The 19,165-nt window shown below is 54.6% G+C and overlaps 1 protein-coding gene across 1 annotated transcript; it reads right to left on the minus strand.

Moving 5' to 3' along the window:
- Window positions 1-757: 757 nt before the first annotated feature.
- Window positions 758-11,243, minus strand: RFLNB (refilin B). The gene is made up of 4 exons (XM_073023846.1): window positions 10,886-11,243; window positions 7,162-7,265; window positions 3,883-4,855; window positions 758-3,277 (listed from the first exon to the last, which is right to left on the minus strand). Exons 1-3 carry the CDS (start codon window positions 11,099-11,101, stop codon window positions 4,525-4,527), a joined length of 651 nt encoding a protein of 216 aa, XP_072879947.1. The 5' UTR covers window positions 11,102-11,243; the 3' UTR covers window positions 758-3,277; window positions 3,883-4,524.
- Between the last annotated feature and the right edge of the window lie 7,922 nt (window positions 11,244-19,165).

Genomic DNA, 19,165 nt, shown 5'->3' on the forward strand with positions numbered 1-19,165 from the left:
TACCCACACTTTGGGAGGCCGAGGCGGGCAGATCACGAGGTCAGGAGATCGAGACCACCCTGGCTAACACAGTGAAACCCCGTCTCTACTAAAAATACAAAAAATTAGCCGGGCGCGGTGGCAGGTGCCTGTAGTCCCAGCTACTCGGGAGGCTGAGGCAGGAGAATGGCGTGAACCCGGGAGGCGGAGCTTGCAGTGAGCTGAGATCGCGCCACTGCACTCCAGCCTGGGCCACAGAGCGAGACTCCAAATAAAAAAAAAGAAAAAGAAAAAGAAATGTTGACTTAAAGAGTTCTCTACATATTCTAGATACAAGTCCTTTGTCAGATGTGAGTATTTTCTCCCACTCTCTGACTTAACGTTTTCTTAACAGAGTCTTTAAAGAACAGAAGTTTTTAAGAAAGAAACATCTAATAAAGCCTCAGGAGCAGCAGCCAGGAGGTCCCAGGCAGCAGCGAGGGGAGATGGTGGATCCCTGTGCTGTTACCCCTAGACCCAGGACTCATCCACCACAGGGAAGGATTGTGTGGGACGCCTGCAGGGAAAGGCAGAAATGCTATGTGAATCTGCCTCAGGGCAGGATCTGTGCTGAGTACATGTTCCTATATAAGGAACGGTAGATAAAATAGAGGCATTCGCTGAACTGGGGTGAATCCAGAGTCAACAGGGCGGATCAGCATTCAAGACAGAGTTGCATCTCTGGGACATAATTACTTCCCAGTCATTACTACTTTAAAAACAGAAGCATCTCTCTAAGTTTTGTTTTTTCAGATAATTTATTGTTAAATGAAGACGTCACAAAGCGAAATGGAGTGGGGCAGGTGTCAAAGGTAAACTGAAAACATCGTGTCTGCCAGACGCTATTCTGCTTTCCTAAGGTTAGAAACAGTAAAAGTGTCAAATGAAAAGGTACTCGCTCAAATTAAGTTTTTTAAAAAGGTCTGTAATTTGCAAGGAAAATAACTTTTCACTAAAAATATCCTTATTACATGAAAGCCATAATTTAAGAGATGGAGAAAAAAGCTTTTTCATTAACAAATAAACAGCATCTCTCAGATACACTGAGGAATGTTTGTTTTTAATCAGTGGTCTTAAAAATCACTGCTTCCACCCTGCAAACGAACATGAATCCACCGTGGATGGCGTCCTCTGACCCATCTGAAACACTCCCTTTCTCTCCACACACTTCCTTTTCTGCAACTTTCAGCAAAGCAGGTTTGGAGAGAAAGAGGATTAGAAAGAACTACAGTTGGTTCCCTGGTGAATAACTTAACACAATAAAACCTGGTTTTCCATTTGCATTACACATTCACAATCGCTCACTCCTACTTACTTTACTGACGTATTTCAGACTATCTCTACACCTAGCATGATTTGCCTGAACTTAATACAGTCCCCATAAGACCCAAAAAAATATCCTAAGGACGTCTGAGAACACAGTGGTGTTCAAAGGCCACGTGCTCCCACGCAACGCCCACGCCTGCCACGCAGCCGGTACTGTTTCCTGAGCTCATCCAAGCAAGTGTTTCCATGGGGCAGAGCAAGGCCTTGAGGCTCCCGCTAACACAACTTAAAAGTTATTGGGAGGCCGAGGCGGGTGGATCACAAGGTCAGCCGTTCCAGACCAGCCTGACCAACATGGTGAAACCCCGTCTCTGCTAAAAATACAAAACTTACCCAGGTGTGGTGGCAGGTGCCTGTAGTCCCAGCTACTCAGGAGGCTGAGGCGGGAGAATCCCTTGAACCCGGGAGGCGGAGGTTGCAGTGCGCCGAGATTGTGCCACTGCACTCCAGCCTGGGCAACAGGGTGAGACTCCGTCTCAAAAAAAAAAAAAAAAAAAAAAAAACATTGACCACTTAAATGACCACAGCATGAAATCAGACAGAAAAATCCATTTTTATCAATACATGCCGCGTCACTTGCTCTTCCAAACACAGGAAGCATTTTTTGCTCTGCACGTGACTGAGGATACCATGGGTGCCAGGGTGCCCCCTCACTGGGTCCCAGCCGAGCTTCAGCCCGGCAAGCGCAGGCCACGGGTGGACCGCAGGCTGTGTCCACAGGGCGCTGGCATTGGTTAGGGGCACCGCGGACGGACGCTGTGGTCTGCAGAGGACAACGTGGCTCTCCAGGCCTCCGGCGACTGCACACGATGGCAATGATCACCGCACCTGCTGCTGCGGCCCCGGGGCACCACGGAGCTCTCTTCTGCTTTCGGGACAGACGGAAACCGTCCACAGAAACCCGGAGCCGCAGTGGAGCGGAGCTCAGGGTGCCCGGGGACCCTCGGGCACTTGACATCATTTGGATGTATTCAAAGGAAATATCTAGTTTGTTCTTTCCAATCTTGGAAGAAAACAGTAAAACCATCTGCCACTTTCTTGACTCAGACACCACAGGGGTTGGCAGGAGGTCCCAGGAAGAAGGGGATGGCGGAGGATGGGGTGGTGGGAGGCAGAGCCGAAGCCACCAGGCCCCGGTCCACCGCCACGGCCCGGCCGGGTCAGCCGAACTCTCAGGGTCTCGGGAACACGCAGTCCAATGCCACCTGCACCCGTGCGGTGGGTAAGAGGGACGCGCCGCCGCAGTGGCCAGGCTTGGGCATCGCTCCCCACTGTGAATGCACCTTGTCTGCTGTCGGCGGGGGGGCGCACGGGTTTCCTCGCCTTTTTTTTCTGCCGTATTTTTTAGAGATGGAGGCTCACTATGTTGCCAGACTGGCCTCGAATTCTAAACTGCCTCAGTTTCCCAGTAGCTGGGACCACAGGCTCCAGCCACCGCGCCCGGCCTTCCCGGCTGTGTGAATTAGACTTAAGGCCCTGGCAAAATCCCTCTGCCATTCTGACGCCATCGAAATCCTAAGAATGAGTCAACCCCGGCCCCTCTCAGGATGAACCAGGTCATCATTGGCGTCTGCCTCCTCCGGGCGGCCGCAGGTCTTAGGGCCACCGGTGCCTGTCCCGAGTGTCCACTCCCCTCGCGGACTCCCAAAAAGTGTGTTTTCCAAGCATGCACTTAGAAAGCTGTTTCTCTCAAAAAAAAAGGCCCTCGGGCTCCGTTTTGCCTTATGAAAAAATGGGAAAGTGATTCTGAAAATATTCCAAAAGGCCAAAACACCTGCCGGAGACTCACGGAAGCCCGCGGACGGTCAGCACATGCCAAGGGTTCGAGGTGTTTTCTCTGAACCTGTGCTTGGAACTGACCGCGAGGAAGTAATCGGAGCCAAAGCCACACCCGGCGGCCCCGGCCTGGCCTTCCCAGAGCGGCAACACGAACCTTTTTTTTTTTTTATTTTTTTGAGACGGAGTCTTGCTCTGTCGCCCAGGCTGGAGTGCAGTGGCCGGATCTCAGCTCACTGCAAGCTCCGCCTCCCGGGTTTACGCCATTCTCCTGCCTCAGCCTCCGGAGTAGCTGGGACTACAGGCGCCCGCCACCTCGCCCGGCTAGTTTTTTGTATTTTTTAGTAGAGACGGGGTTTCACCGTGTTAGCCAGGATGGTCTCGATCTCCTGACCTCGTGATCCGCCCGTCTCGGCCTCCCAAAGTGCTGGGATTACAGGCTTGAGCCACCGCGCCCGGCCTTTTTTTTTTTTTTTTTTTTTTTTTTTTTTTGAGACGGAGTCTCGCTCTGTCGCCCAGGCTGGAGTGCAGTGGCGCAATCTCGGCTCACTGCAAGCTCCGCCTCCCGGGTTCACGCCATTCTCCTACCTCAGCCTCCCGAGTAGCTGGGACTACAGGCGCCCGCCACTGCGCCCGGCTAATTTTTTTCTATTTTTTAGTAGAGACGGGGTTTCACCATGGTCTCGATCTCCTGACCTTGTGATCCGCCCGCCTCGGCCTCCCAAAGTGCTGGGATTACAGGCGTGAGCCACCGCGCCCGGCCTTTTTTTTTTTTTTTTTTAAGGCATCTTACATTGTGGTTTGGGATTTTTTTTTTTTATATATATCATGATAAAAGATTTCGAGAATTACAAGAGTTTAGGCTAACAGGAAACGCAAACCGAGATGGAAATTTAAAAACAAAGGAACGGAACCCAGCCCTCCACAGATTGAACCCACGCAGGTGTCACCGTTTACTGAATTAGCACCACTTTTGTGCGGTGAAGACACCCGTGGCTGAAATTTCTAAAATCTCACTTTTTCCACCCTCTTCTTCGGACAAACTGGCCATGGAGGGAGAGCTCTCCTCCTCCCTCCCTACCCCAGATGGTTGCTGCTTTCCTGCGGTCCCCGTGGTCTTTTTGTTGCCTCACCTGATTGAGGCTTTGGGGAAACAGCACAGCCTCAAACCAGGACATATACTCCCTCTAAAAACAGCTTAAACCTTACAACACAAAGATCTCAATAATTATGAGAGGCAGTGATTTTTTTTTTTTTTTTCTCTTCCCCCGGCCGGGCTTGGAGGTATCTCTAGGTTAGACTCCTCTGGGGCTGGAATGACATGAAGGGTAAGGTCGCCCGGCTTGGCCAGGGCGGTCGGGGGCAGGACAGCGGAGCAGCCGGTCCGACCCCGGCCCAGCCGAGTCAGCGTTCATCGGAGAGGTCGTCGCCACCCAGGAGCTCCGCGGCTTCCAGCTCCACGCTGGACAGAAACCTCCGCGTCGTCTTGCGGCAGTTGTAGTCCAGGGTGGTGGTGTAGACGGTCTTGGGGTACTTGGGATAGACGATGGTGGTGCTGAGGAAGCGCGTGGGCCTGTGGCGTGGCTCGAAGCGCACCTCAGCCTTGTAGCTGCGCCAGGTGCCGCTGGGGACGCAGGTGACCGTCTGGCTGCAGGAGGCCACCGCCAGGCGCAGGGGCAGGTGCACGTCGTCGATGAAGTGCCGCTCGGAGTCGTACTTGACCGAGGAGGTGTACCTGCGCGGGAGACATAAGGCCGCGTGAAGCCGCTCCTCTGAGCCAGGGGCTTGGGGTCTCCACCGTGACTGAGTCATTTGTGGGGTGCACATGTAGAAACAGGGTCACAGAGTCTGCAGAGTACTTACTATGCGCCAGGTACCCTTCTAAGTACTTTACTTACGGAATCCAACTTAATTTCCCCAACACCCCTGAGAGGGCACCGAGGTGCAGAGGTGAATGAAGGTCACAGCGCCGCTGAAGAGCAGAGCTGGGATTTAAACACAGGGGTGCAGGATTCCTAAGCTTATCCCGCACCACTGTATCCCTGTTAGCCACTGCAGGCAGCAGCCCCTGGATCCCGCTCCCACTGGCGTGAGCCTAAGACCTTAGCCAAGTTACTTCACTTTTCCGAGCCTCCGTTTCCTCTTTTTTTTTTTTTTGAGACGGAGTGCCTCTCTGTCGCCCAGCCTGGAGTGCAATGGGGCAATCTCGGCTCACTGCTGCCTCCGCCTCCTGCGTTCAAGCAATTCTCCTGCCTCAGCCTCCCGAGTAGCTGGGATTACAGGTGCACGCCCCCACGCCCTGGTAATTTTTGTATTTTTAGTAGAGACCGGGTTTCACCATGTCGGCCAGGCTGGTCTCGAACTCCCAACCTCAGGTGATCTGCCTGCCTCAGCCTCCCAAAACGCTGGGATTATAGACATGAACCACTGCACCCGGCCTCTTTTTTTTTTTTTAACATATCTTTTATTTTTTGTAGAGATGAGGACTTCCTGTGTTGCCCAGGCTGGTCCTAACCTCCTGGGCTCTAGAGATCCTCCTGCCTTGGCCTCCCAGAGTGCTGGGATTACAGGCATGAGCCACCACACCCACCCTGTCAGCTAGTTAATGAGAGGACAAAGGAACCCAGAATGCTGGTTCTAAAAGTTTGGCTATACCGAATATTAACACTTTGTTCACCTTGGCATTTGGTTTGGGGACCCTCCCCAAACCCGGGTATCTGTGACCTTACCAGTGAAAGCCAATTATCATCTTGATTTCCATAAGATAAATTAGCATCTATGTTCCTCAGGCACTTAATTTTTTCAAGTCTTTCTTTTAATTTTGGAAGTGATTTTCTTCTCTTTTCTATTTTTTTTTTTTTTTTTTTTTTGGGAGGTGGAGTCTCACTTTGTCGCTCAGTCTGGAGTGGTACAGGGGTGTGATCCCAGCTCACTGCAGCCTCCACCCAGGCCCAAGCGATCCTCCCACCTCAGCCTCCTGAGTCGCTGGGACCACAGGCATGCACCACCATTCCCAGGTGAGTTTTGTATTTTTTGTAGAGACGGGGTTTCACTGTTGTTGCCCGGGCTGGTCTCGAACTCCTGGGCTCCAGCCATCCTCCTGCTTCAGTCCCCCAGAATGCCGGATTCTAGGCGTGAGCCACTGTGCCTGGCCCAGAAGTTAGTTTTCTTACAGAAGCAAAAGCTTTAATGCATTTTACCAAATTCTTATAGCTTTGTAGATACTGAAAAGTGTATGAGCGTCACATACAGACATGTCTAACAGCACTGCCTCCAACCAGCCCTACCCACTGGTCAGGTGAGTAGAATCAGTATTCTTTTCTGTGAGTGGAATGGAAATCTCGTCTCTCCTCCTTAGGCAAGCAGTTAAGAGGCTGGTGGGAGTCATGGCCCCATTTTGCTCAAAATACAAGCTCCACAGGAACAAAAGGCTGAACTGCTCACCTCCCAACTGATGAACCTCGCCTTTGTTCCATGTCAAAGGGGCCTTTGTGTTGATGCAGCGGAAACTCCAGCTCTCAAACCACCAGGTACCAAAAGTAAAACTCCTTTCTCTAAAAAGACCTATCTTTACCTGAGTCTGTCAGTGCATCTCTGCCCCCAGATAATGCTGGATGAGATAATCCCCAGAGGAAGATCAGTGCTTGGCTAGTGAAATTATACTATGAGACAAGGTTAAAAGACCTCAGAGAGGGGGTTGGAAGGTAAGGGAGTAGGGGGCAGCAGCCTCTGGAAAGAAGAATTAATATTTGACAAAATTGTAACCCTCTGACGGCCGTGATTCATGAAGTGCAAAAAGAAAATGCAGAACTTTATACAAATCACGATCTCATTTTCATTTTAATGTTAAAGGCATGCCTATATATTTAATGGGTTAGAATGCAGAAGCAGAAAGAGGACCCACCAAACTATTAATCATCTTTGTCACATTTTTGCAATTAACTAATTTTTTATAACAACAAGCATTAATATCTGGAATAAAAAATAAAAATTGTTAAAAAAAAAAAAAAAAAGAATAAAATTGGGGCCTGCCGTATTTACCTTACTTCCTTTGGTGGTAAAGGGTCAAACTCCACTCCTTCGCCAAAGGACAGGGGACACAGCCTCAGCACACAGCCGGGAGTCAGGGGGAGAGACGCTGGACTCTTCAAGGACAGAGAAGAATGCAGTCAGAGCCATTTCTTTTTTTTTTTTTTTTTTGAGACAGAGTCTCGCTCTGTCGCCCAGGCTGGAGTACAATGGCACCATCTCAGCTAAATGCAACCTCTGCCTCCCAGGTTCAAGCAATTCCCCTGCCTCAGCCTCCTGAGTAGCTGGAATTACAGCCATGTGCCACCACGCTTGGCCAATTGTTTTGTATTTTTAATAGAGACGGGGTTTCCTCATGTTTGCCAGGCTGGTCTCGAACTCCTGACCTCAGATGATCTGCCCGCCTCAGCCTCCCAAAATGCTGCGATTACAGGAATGAGCCACCGTGCCCGGCCCCCACAGGCTATTTCTTAGCATCGCCCACAGAAGGCTGTGGCTCTGAGCCTCCAGCTGATGGGCCCAACTGGGATCTGTGTCCCCGGTGCTGGGCACACACAGAGAAACGCTGTGACAGGGAGCCGAGAGGTCTGGGTTCAAATCCCAGGTTGACCACGACTGTGCCATGTGCCTTCAGAGGAGTCACATCATATGCCCTGTGACTTTATCAGCACAGCAAGGCGGACGCCCCCTTTCACTGCTAAGGTTGTGTGAACAGCTGCAAAGAGGAAACGAACGTGAGCCAGACCGCTACCCCTCGCCTTGCGGTGACAAACCTGGGTGAGCAGAGGCTCACCTCACCCGAATCCTCCATTCTGTAGCACTCCCTCTGTCCCTGTCTCAGCAAGACTCCAGGAAAGGTAAAATATATATATATATCTCTCTATATATGCTGCCAGGGAATTTTTTGTTTTTTAACTAAAGATTCAATCTGGCCAAGCACCGTGGCTCACACCTGTAATCCCAGCATTTTGGGAGGTGGAGGTAGGAGGATCCCTTGAGCCCAGGAGTTTGAGACCAGCCTGGACAACATGGCAAGACCCCATCTCCACAAAAAATACAACAATTAGTTGGGCGTGGTGGTACACGCCTATAGTCTCAGCTACTCAGGGGGCTTAGGTGGGAGGATGGTTTGAGCCCAGGAGGTCAAGGCTGCAGTGAGCTGAGATCACCACTAGACTCCAGTCTGGGCAACAGAGCGGGCAGAGCAGGAGACTCTGTCTTTAAAGAAAAAACTTTCATTGGTAAGATGGACACCAGGCCGGGCACAGTGGCTCACACCTGTAATCCCAGCACTTTGGGAAGCCAAGGCAGGTGGATCACCCAAGGTCAGGAGTTCGACACCAGCCTGGCCAACATGGTGAAACCTCATCTCTACTAAAAATACAAAAATGAGCCAGGCGTGGTGCTGTGTGCCTGAAGTCCCAGCTACTGGGGAGACTGAGGTAAGAGAATCGCTTGAACCCAGGAGACAGAGGTTGCAGTGAGCCGAGATCGTGCCACTGCACTCCAGCCTGGGAGACAGAGTAGGACTCCGTGTGAAAAAAAAAAAAAAAAATAGAGACAGGTGGACACCGAATGTTCTCCGTCACCCTCTGCTATCCAGAGTACTCAGTGAACCAGAGCACAGCAGTGCCTCTACCCCGCCAGTGCATGGGGTGCTCTGATTAACCACGAAGGCTCACTGGAAGGCAGCTGCATACTAGACACGGTGCTGGTTTTCACCCAGTTTGCAGGATCAGGGCTTCTGTGTTAAGCGTGCAAAGATAAACACAGTGCGGAGTCTGAACTCAGAAGCCCTTTATGTTCCCCGGTTTACTTGGGATCTATCATTTTCTTTGCCTAATTTGAGAGAAGGATGTACATTTGCAACAGGGCGTGGAGTTAGCGGCCCCACCCCCACATCTCCCAGGGCAGAGGAGGCAAACGCTTCTATCATGAGACCAGGACAAGGTGTGTCAAGTGGGGGCATGGGGTGGAAATGTGAAAGCCAAAGGGGACCAGGATGGAGACACAAAGGGTCCTGAGGGTCCAGGTCCCGGACCTGGGTGGAGGCTTAGCAAGGCCGGGATGGAGACACAGAGGGACCTGGGGGTCCAGGTCCTGGACCTTGGTGGAGGTTTAGCAAGGCCGGGATGGAGACACAGAGGGACCTGGGGGTCCAGGTCCTGGACCTTGGTGGAGGTTTAGCAAGGCCAGGCTAGAGGAGGCGGGGTGGGTGGGAGCCAAGGTCAGTGAATTGTGTGTGTGTGTGTTGGTGGGGGGCAGGGGGAGTAGGGTACATAAGGTGTGGACACTGGCTTCTGCAAACAGCCCCCAAATAGTGACAGTGGGCCCTGCTTTGCCCCCGGTTCTCTGGCTGCCAGACCCTGCCCAACAGAAGGGGGCACCTCCCAGGTATCCCCATGAGAAGGCTGGTGATCTCTAAACCCCCCACTGCCTTCTTCCAGGCATCTACATGAGCACTCGGTTCTGTGCCTTCTCTGCTCTTCCATCCCCGCCCACCCGACAGACCCTCCCTGAGCACGGCCCTTGCTCCAGGCTAAGGCTGGGGCGATGTGGGGCAGCAGAGGTTATAACAGACACATGAATGAAGGGCCACTGGAACGGGGATGTAGCCGTGGGCTCTGGCCCTGGGAAGCAGCAAGAAGGCCTCCCAGAGGAGGTGACGTGAGCTGGGCGTTGGGGGGCCAGCAGGACACCTGGGAGAGGTAAGAGGCCCTGGGCATGCGGGTGGAGGGCGGCCGCAGAAACGCTGGTGTGGTGTGTGTGTCCGGCCTGCGGCCAGGGCAGGTGGAAGACAAGGCCAGATGGGGCCAGAGGGGAGGACACTGAAGGCCAAGTTGAAGCCAGCCCCGCCTTGGGATGGCAATGAGGAAACTGCCCTGATGCCCACCGGGAGACAGGGTGGGAGGGGCGAGACCACCAGCACCACCGGGGCTCCCATGGGGATCCCTAGGGACAGCAGCGGCCGCCGCCGACTTCACCCGGGGGAGGCGGCTGGATGTCCCCATCCCCGGGGGGCGGGGCCGGGCTGCAGCCCGACTTCCAGCTTTTCTGAGACTGCGGGCAGGATGTGGCTTCCGCAGACTTCTAAGTAAAGGCAGCAAACACCAACATCTGAGCGACTCCCAAGGCAAAAGATTAGGTGGAGTTTTTTCTTTAAATGAACATTTTAAAGTAAAGTAAACGGATTACTCTGTAGAAGTTTCCACCCACCTAAAGGCCTCCCAGCCGTTTTGTGCGGGACCCGGTTCCCGGTGTTCAGGCCAAGAGGGGGCCCCGGGAGGCCGCAGGCTGGGCAGGGACCTTCTCTAAAGGTCGGGAAGGCTCTGGCCCCTTTGCTCTGGGATGCGGAGCCCGGGCACACCCGCTCCGGGGCCGGCTGGGAGGAGGCGAGCAGCCCCGTGGGAGCCCAAAGCCGCGGGGTGTCGGGCCGGAGTCCGGGGGGCCGGGGTTCCCTCCAGGCGCCCCCCGCCCGGCAAAGGCAGGAATGTGGCCGCGCCGCAGCCTGGCAGCCCCGGGGGCCGCCACCCCGAAGGGAGGAGACGGCGGCTCGCCGCTCCCGGGGCTCCCGCGCCTCCCAGGCGATGCCAATTTTCCAGCCACCGGCTCCAGCTGGCCAGGCTCGCGGCGCTCCCGCCCCGGGCTCCCGGCGATGGCCGCCCCGTCCCGACACCGCGCCCGGGGGCAGGAGCCGCTGCGCTCGGAGGGAAGGAGCCCGCGCGGGGCCACTCACCTGAGCCGCGGGGGTCGCCGCCGCGTCCGGCTCCAGCGCCCCCGGTGCCGGCGCGCGCTCCCCGCCGCCCCCGCCGCCCCCGGCCGCCGCGAGCCCCCAGTGGCTGGGGCTGGGGCTGGGGGGCAGCCCCGAGTCCGGGCTGTCCAGGGCGCCGTCGCCCTTCTTCTTCGCGTCCACGAGCTCGGGCACATCCTGCAGGCTCAGCCGGCCCACCATGGCGGCACGCAAGGGGGGCCCCAGGCACCGGCGCCGGGGTCGCGGGACAGCGAGGGGCGCAGACGCGGGCCGGGGCCGCTGCCCTCCCGGCCGCCCTCCCTGCCCCGCAGCCCGCGCGCCTCCGGGGTCTCGCCGCTGCCCGCCCCGGCCTAGGCCCCGCCCCGACCCCGGCCCCGCCCCCGGCCCGCCCCCTGCCCGCCCCCGCCCGGCAGGCCCCGCCCTCTGGCTCCCGGCCCGGCCTAGGCCCCGCCCCGACCCCGGCCCCGCCCCCCGGCCCGCCCCCGCCCGGCAGGCCCCGCCCTCTGGCTCCCGACCCGGCCTAGGCCCCGCCCCCGCCCGGCAGGCCCCGCCCTCTGGCTCCCGGCCCCGCCCCCAGAGGCCCATCCACGCGCGCTGGGGACGCCGAGCGCTGAAGCCCCCAGCCCGGTCTGGCCCCCGGCGCGCTGCAGGTGGACGCGGGGACCCGCTCGCGCCGGGGCTCTGGGGGCGCGTTGACCGCTCGGCCTGTCCCAGCGGGACCCGGGAGGCGCTAACAGCTTCCGACTGGCGGTCGGGGGAGCCGGACCGAGCAGGATCCCACCCCGCAGAGGCCTGGGGAGCCGGGCGAAGCCAGCGAGCAAACAGCTGGAAAGTATTAACAGTTAATGCGCTTCGCATGGCCGCAGCCGCCTGTCGGCCCGGGGAGGCGGGCTCCGGAGAAAGGCTTGTCCTCAGGGGCTCCGCAGCGCGGGTCACCCCGGTGCGCGGCTGGACAGGCCGTGGCCGCACAGGACACGCAGGGCAGAGACCCGCGGCCGGCGCAGACTCGTGGACAAGCTCGGCAGGTGGACCGCGGGCTGCCTCAGAGGCCGCCGGCCGCCCAGTGGGGACCACAGGTTTTCCCTCCCAGGGGCTAACCGCGCTGCGCACCCCACCCGGGAGAATCCCTTCTGCAAAACAGACAGCACCTCTCCCCAGCCCTTCGGCTTGACAACGAAGCCTTATCCTGAGTGGGAACCCGTCTCCGTAGCTGCGGGGTATAGGGCTGGGCTGTTCCCAAATCCAGTGCCTTTTCTCACAGGTCTCCGAGGTCAGCAGAAAGTGCGGGGGTGCTGCTGGGTGTTCAGCAAGGGCCTGGAGCTGGAACCTCACCCAGACCTACAGGACAGCTCAGAAGAGGAGTCACACCCTGCACGTCCCTGGCTGAGACCGTGGCAGCCCAGTCCACATCCTTGCAAAGATGAAGGGTATTTGTCCTGCTTGGGACAGATCTGTTAAACTCAGAAACTCAGAGCAGGTAGATCTTAGAGACCCGCTGGCCGAGTTCCCTCCACTTACGTCCCTTACCTGTCACTTTCATGTAAGGAAACAGAGAGGGATTTCACTTGCCCTAAGTCACACAGCCAGCATCATCCTCCACAGAAGGTAAATCCTGGCACACACCTGTGTGCTGGGAGGTGGTTCATTCATTCAGGGTCTGCGGGAATAAATGACAAAATCCACAGTGCACAGTCCTGGCCAAATGGGCAGTGCGAGTGTCACCAGGAAGGGGTAGTGATCCAGACCCCCAGAGAGCATTCTTGGATCCGGCGCAAGAAAGAATTCAGGGCGAGTCCATACAGTGAAAGCAAGTTTATTAGGAAAGTAAAGGAACAAAAGAATGGCTACTCCTTAGAGCAACCCTGACGGCGGCTGGTTGCCCATTTTTATGGTTATTTCTTGAGGATATGCTAAATAAGGGATGGGCTATTCATGCCTCACGTTTTTAGACCATCTAGGGTAACTTCCTGCCCTTGCCATGGCATTTGTAAAGTCTCACAGAGCTGGTGGGAGTGTAGCAGTGAGGACGACCAGAGGCCACTCTCGTGGCCATCTTGGTGTTGGTGGGTTTCGGCCGGTTTCTTTACTGCGGACTGTTTTATCAGCAAGGTCTTTATGACCTGTATCTTGTGCCGACCTCCTATCTCATCCTGCGACTTAGGATGCCTTAACCGTCCGGGAAGGCAGCCCAGTAGATCTCAGCCTCATTTTACCCAGCTCCTTTTCAAGATGGAGTCACTCCCGTTCACAGGCCTCTGACGCAAGGACGCAGCTGTACCTCCTACCCCTTTGGATCCCACCATCTGCACAGCCAGGTGGCATCAGAGGAGGAATCTCAGTGCTTTCTGGGGTTGTAGAAACACGGTTTGTTGGTAGTGGGAGACCTGGACTCACTGGAGGGAATTTGCCCGCCAAGCATGAAAACCTGGTTAGATTGGGAAAGGTGTCCGGGAAGACGGCGGTCCTGAGGTTGTCCTCTGGGTTCAGGAAGCCAGATCTACTAAAAGGGCTTGCCAAGGTGCCACCCTGGCACTGAGGAGAGGTTCCTGTCACCCAGCATGACCTCCTTTTTTTTTGAGACAGAGTCTCGCTCTGTCGCCCAGGCTGGAGTGCAGTGGCCTGATCTCAACTCACTGCAAGCTCTGCCTCCCGGGATCACACCATTCTCCTGCCTCAGCCTCCTGAGTAGCTGGGACTACAGGCGCCCGCCACCACGCCCGGCTAATTTTTTTTTTTTTTTTTTTTTTTGTATTTTTAGTAGAGACGGGGTTTTACTCTGTTAGCCAGGATGGTCTTGATCTCCTGACCTCGTGATCCACCCGCCTCGGCCTCCCAAAGTGCTGGGATTACAGGCGTGAGCCACCGGACCCGAATTTTTTTTTTTTTTTTTTTTTTTTTTAAGACAGAGTCACACTCTGTCACCCAGGCTGGAGTGCAGTGGTGTGATCTCGGCTCACTGCACCTCCGCCTCCTTAAATCTGGGTTGAACTCCTGGATTCAAGCGATTCTTCTGCCTCAGTCTCCCCAGTAGCTGGGACTACAGGCATGTACCACCACACCTGGCTATTTTGTATTTTTTGTAGAGATGAGGTTTTGCCATGTTTGTCAGGCTGGTCTTGAACTCCTGACCTCAAGCGATCTACCCCTCTCCCCCCTTGGCCTCCCAAAGTGTTGGGATTACAGGAGCGAGCCACCGCACCCAGCCTTCCTTCTTTACAGATATGCTGACACACAAGAAATCAGAGGGGCTTGGAGAGAATCCAGCCCCAGGACTGACACTGATGGAGAAGCTGAGGTGGAGACCAGGGTCCCATATGCAGATTCCCCCAAACCCTTCAGCCGCCACCCCACCAATAAGCTGCACCAAACACTGACACCCCTCATGGCTCCCAGAGTTCTGTGCAGGCAATCAAAATACGCTGAGGAGGGGACTAGGTCCGGTGGCTCACGCCTGTCATCCCAGCACTTTGGGAGGCTAAGGCAAGTGGATCACCTGAGGTCCAGAGTTCGAGACTGGCCTGGCCAACATGATGAAACCCCGTCTCTACTAAAAATACAAAAATTAGCTGGGCGTGGTGGCGGGCGCCTGTAATCCCAGCTACTCGGGAGGCTGAGGCAGGAGAGTCGCTTGAACCTGGGAGGTGGAGGTTGCAGTGAGCCAAGGTCATGCCCCTGTCTTTAAAGAGCTCAAAGAGAAGCCTAAGCCAACTGGAAGCGACATGAGGGGAACCCAGAGAGCACCCGTGGCCTGGCTGAGGCATCTTCTTGAACTCCTCGTATTCCAACCTGCCTGAGAGTCCTTCTGGGTGGGACAGAAGGCGATTTTCTTTGTGCTTACATAAGTGCATGTGGCTCAGCCCCTGGAAGTAAGGAATGTTTCCATAGTCCTGAGCAGTGAGTCCACACGGCTAATCTGCTTTGGATTTTCGGAAGGGCCTCGCTACCGGGTGCACCATCACCCTGCGTCTTATCTAGACGTTTTCCAAAGGACATTGCTTAAAGAAACTCAAATCACATCCTGGGAAAGGCAGCCCATTCTACCTTTACCAGCTCTGAAGACAGGCCTGCTTTTGAATAACAGCTGGGATATACCTAGAAATCAGGGGCAAGTCAGACAAAACGAACAGGCCCCAGGAGACCAGGGGCTTGCGCAAGACAGGTCTCTTCTCAAAGCTGTCCTTCCAGAGCGGGGCCCTCAGCCCTCCGCCTGGGTCACGGAGATGCGGTGTCCTCAGAGGACTTGGCTTCTGGCCCGAGGCCTCTCCGGCAGGGTCTGAGAAACAAAAGCTGCCTCACCATGAATGCCAGTCCTGCGTTTTTGTTTTTTTCTGCACTAAATTAAGCCACTGCCCGAATGGGAGTTAAGTCAGACAGGAAGAGGGCAGAACCCCCACACCGCTGCTGTGTACTATTTCGGAACAGCTTGTCGTCAGTAAGCCCCGCCAGACAGTGAATTAAACACACCCTGGGCCCCGCATGCTGGCTGCTGCCCCGTGCCCGACACCTTCCCGCTCCCAGTCCCCAGGTCTTGGGTTGTTCTGTGGCTCATGATGTGTGGATTTGCCTGCTGTTGAACCAGGTCTTCTCTTCCTTCATACGCACCAGTCAACCCAAATGCTTTTTGAAAAATAGAACTTTATGGCCGGGCATGGTGGCTCAAGCCTGTCATCTCAGCACTTTGGGAAGTCGAGGGGCGGAGATTGCTTCATCCCAGGAGTTTGAGACCAGCCTGGGCAACATAGTGAGTCCCCAACTCTATTTTTTTTTTTTTTTTTTTTTAAATAGAGACAGGGTCTCTCTGTGTCACACAGGCTGGAGTGCAGTGGCACGATCATAGCTCATTGCAGCCTTGAACTGGGCTCAAGCAAGCCTCGCACTGCTGCCTCCTGAGTTGCCGGGACCACTGGAGTTCACCCCCCACCCACCCAGCTGTAAAGCTCTACTTTTATAATTTATGTTTATATTTTTATTGCTCTATTTTCATAATTTATAATTTTTTTAACATTTATTTCTATCTTTGTAGAGACAGGGTCTTACCATCTTGTCCAGGCTGGTCTTGAACTCCTGGGCTCAAGCCATCCTCCTGCCTCGGCCTCCCAAAGTGCCAGGATCACAGGTGTGAGCACCGCGTCCAGCCATCTACAAAATTTTTGTTAAAATTAGCCTGGCATGGTGGCATGTATCTGTAGAGTCTCAGATTCTCAGGAGGATGAGCTCAGATTCTCAGGAGGGTGAACTCAGATTCTCAGGAGGGTGAGGTGGGTGGCAGGTACCTGTGGGCTCATATTCTCAGGAAGGTGAGCTCAGATTCTCAGGCGGGTGAGGTGGGAGAATCACTTGAGCCCAGGTCAAGGCTGCAATGAGCTATGATCACGCTATTGCACTTCTGGGTGGTGGAGCAAGACCCTGTCCTAAAAACGTTTTTAACAAAAAGTTATTTTGCTCCTTATTTTAGATTAAGGTGATAGTTTTCAAAGAACATTGAAAGGGATCTGTCATATTCAGTAAAGAAGTGAATGGAATCAAAACCACAAACCTGACACAACACAGCCCATATGAGTGTATGCACACATGTTGATGAGGTCGATCAATAACCCTGAGCCCCTGGGACTCACAAAGATGGCCTGAACCAGATAGAGGCAAAGGGCTACCAAACTTCTCGCTTTCAGGACTATCAGGTCTGAAGGAACAGGCTGGCTTGTTTTGTTTTTTGTTTGTTTGGTTTTTTTTTTTTTTTTTTTTGCTGCTGTTGTTGTTGAGACAGCGTTTTGCTCTTGTTGTTTAGGCTGCAGTGCAGTGGTGCGATCTTGGCTTACTGCAAACTCCACCTCCCGGGTTCAAGTGATTCTCCTGCCTCAACCTCCCGAGTAGCTGGGATTAGAGGAGCCCACCACCACACCCGGTTAATTTTTGTATTCTAGTAGAGACGGGGTTTCACCATGTTGAGATCCGCCAGGCTGATCTCGAACTCCTGACCTCAGGTAATCTACCTGCCTTGGCCTCGTAAAGTGCTGGGATTATAGGTGTTAGCCACCATGCCCGGTTGGCTTTTCTTTTTCTGATCTCTCAGTTGGGAGACCATCAGTTTGGTTGGAGACGTGGGGTCTGGCCAGGCCCAAATGATGACACAAACCCAGACAGCAAGTGCAGCTGGCATCTGTCAGTCCAATGTGCCCGGTGTGGGGAGTCCCCTGATGCCCGTCAAACACGGCTCCACTCTGGAGGCCTCTTTGTAAGCTAAGAGCTGATTCTCTCTAATGCTCCCTAGTTACACAGAAAAGGACCTTCCTTGTCTTCTGCAAAATAAATCCAGATGGGATTTTGCAAAGAGCTGGGGCACATGGCCTTCTTGGAGCTGCATCAATACACTTGCACTTCTGGCTCCGTTCTGTATATTCGCACTGGACGAGGACTTGCAGGCCAGAAAAATAGCCCTTGGTTGAGCAATCGAAGACCCTTGGCTCTTGGGCTGAATTGCTAGAAGGGCGTGCTGTCATTATCTCTGGGGATCAAATGTCTGGTCTGTGTGGCCACACTCCAAAGGCAGGCTCAAAGGTCTCCACAGTACTCTAGGACCCCTTGAGGATTTGGGTCTGCGGGGGCTGCTGGGAAGGGACAGAGAGCGAGGGCCCTTGGAGGCAGCCTGTTTGCTCCACACAATGACAGGTGACCAGCTGTGTCATTCCCAGGAGCCGCAGTGGCTTCACGCATCCCTCTCCCACCCCAGTTCAGAGCAGAATACGTGCAGGCTGGAGGCCGCTGTGGTTCGCAGCATGATACTTGCTGAAGACATTTACACGCTTTGAAGAAATGTGTTTCAGTTTTGGGTCTTTACTGAGAATGAGCCAGAGGGGGAAGAACTTGGGGTGAGGGAGGGTCTTATCTCTTCCCAGGCCACATCTGCCTGGGGCCAACTGGGGCTGTGTGGTTGCCCCTCTCCCCGCTCCCTTGTAGGACTTCCACCCCCATCTCCAACCACTGACAAGTACGTCTGGGAATCCCCAAAGGCGTCTTTCATAAGAATCCCCAAAGGTGTCTTTCATAAGCTCATAAATAAACCTGCTCACACACATGGAATGCCTGCTATTAATTTTCTTTTCTTTTTCTAGCTCTCACTGTCCTGGCCTCTGGTTCTTCTAAGGTGTGTGACAATGAACCACCATGGTCCTCCAATAGGGTGCCCCTGCTGCAAGCACCATCAGGCCCTGCAGCCGCCTGAGAGAGGTGGCACTAGTGGCACACGGGTACGGTCCCCTTGCCCCTTGCCAGGAACCGCCCAAAGCCCTGGGCACTGCTGCCAATGCTGGTGGTAGCAAAGGGCCCCTGTAGCTCGCAGGCACTAGGCTGTGGTTGTTCTGCTGCCAAGTGCCTCTCAGTCCTCCTGGTTACAGGGGTAGGGTGGTCCCGAAGCCCCGTGGCTTCCTTTATGTCTGCCTTCCCTGTAGGGTTCAAACTTGAACCCTAGGGCCAGGCGCAGTGGCTGACGCCTGTAATCCCAGCGCTTTGGGAGGCCAAGACAGGTGGATCACGAGGTCAGGAGATTGAGACCATCCTGGCTAACAGGTGAAACCCCGTCTCCACTAAAAATAAAAAAAATTAGCCGAGCATGGTGGTGGTTGCCTGTAGTCCCAGCTACTCGGGAGGCTGAGGCAGGAGAATGGCGTAAAATAAACCCGGGAGGCGGAGCTTGCAGTGAGCTGAGATCCGGCCACTGCACACCAGCCTGGGCCACAGAGCAAGACTCCGTCTCAAAAAACAAAAAACAACAACAAAAAAAACCAACAACAAAAAAACTTGAACCCTGCAGGGCTAGACCAAGACACAAACATCAAGTTTTAAAAACACCCCTTTGAGGGCTGGGTACCGTGGCTCACGCCTGTAATCCCAGCGCTTTGGGAGGCCGAGGCAGGTGGGTCACTTGAGGTCAGGAGTTCAAGACCAGCCCAGTAGCCAACATGGTGAAACCCCGTCTCTACTAAAAATACAAAACTTAGCTGGGCATGGTGGTGCATGCCTGTAATCCCAGCTACTCAGGAGACTGAGGCAGGAGGACTGCTTGAGCTCAGGAGAGATCAGTCTGGGCAACACGGTGAAATGCCATCTCTACAAAAAATACAAAAACTAGCCCAGTGTGGTGGCGTGTGCCTGTAGTCCCAGCTGCTTGGGAGGCTGAGGTGGGGGAATCGCTGGAGCCTGAGAGGCAGAGGCTGTAGTGAGCCAAGATTGCACCACTGCACTCCAGCCTAGGTGACAGAGTGAGACTCT

Source organism: Chlorocebus sabaeus, chromosome 16, assembly GCF_047675955.1.
Source record: "Chlorocebus sabaeus isolate Y175 chromosome 16, mChlSab1.0.hap1, whole genome shotgun sequence".
Taxonomy (NCBI): Eukaryota; Metazoa; Chordata; class Mammalia; order Primates; family Cercopithecidae; genus Chlorocebus; species Chlorocebus sabaeus.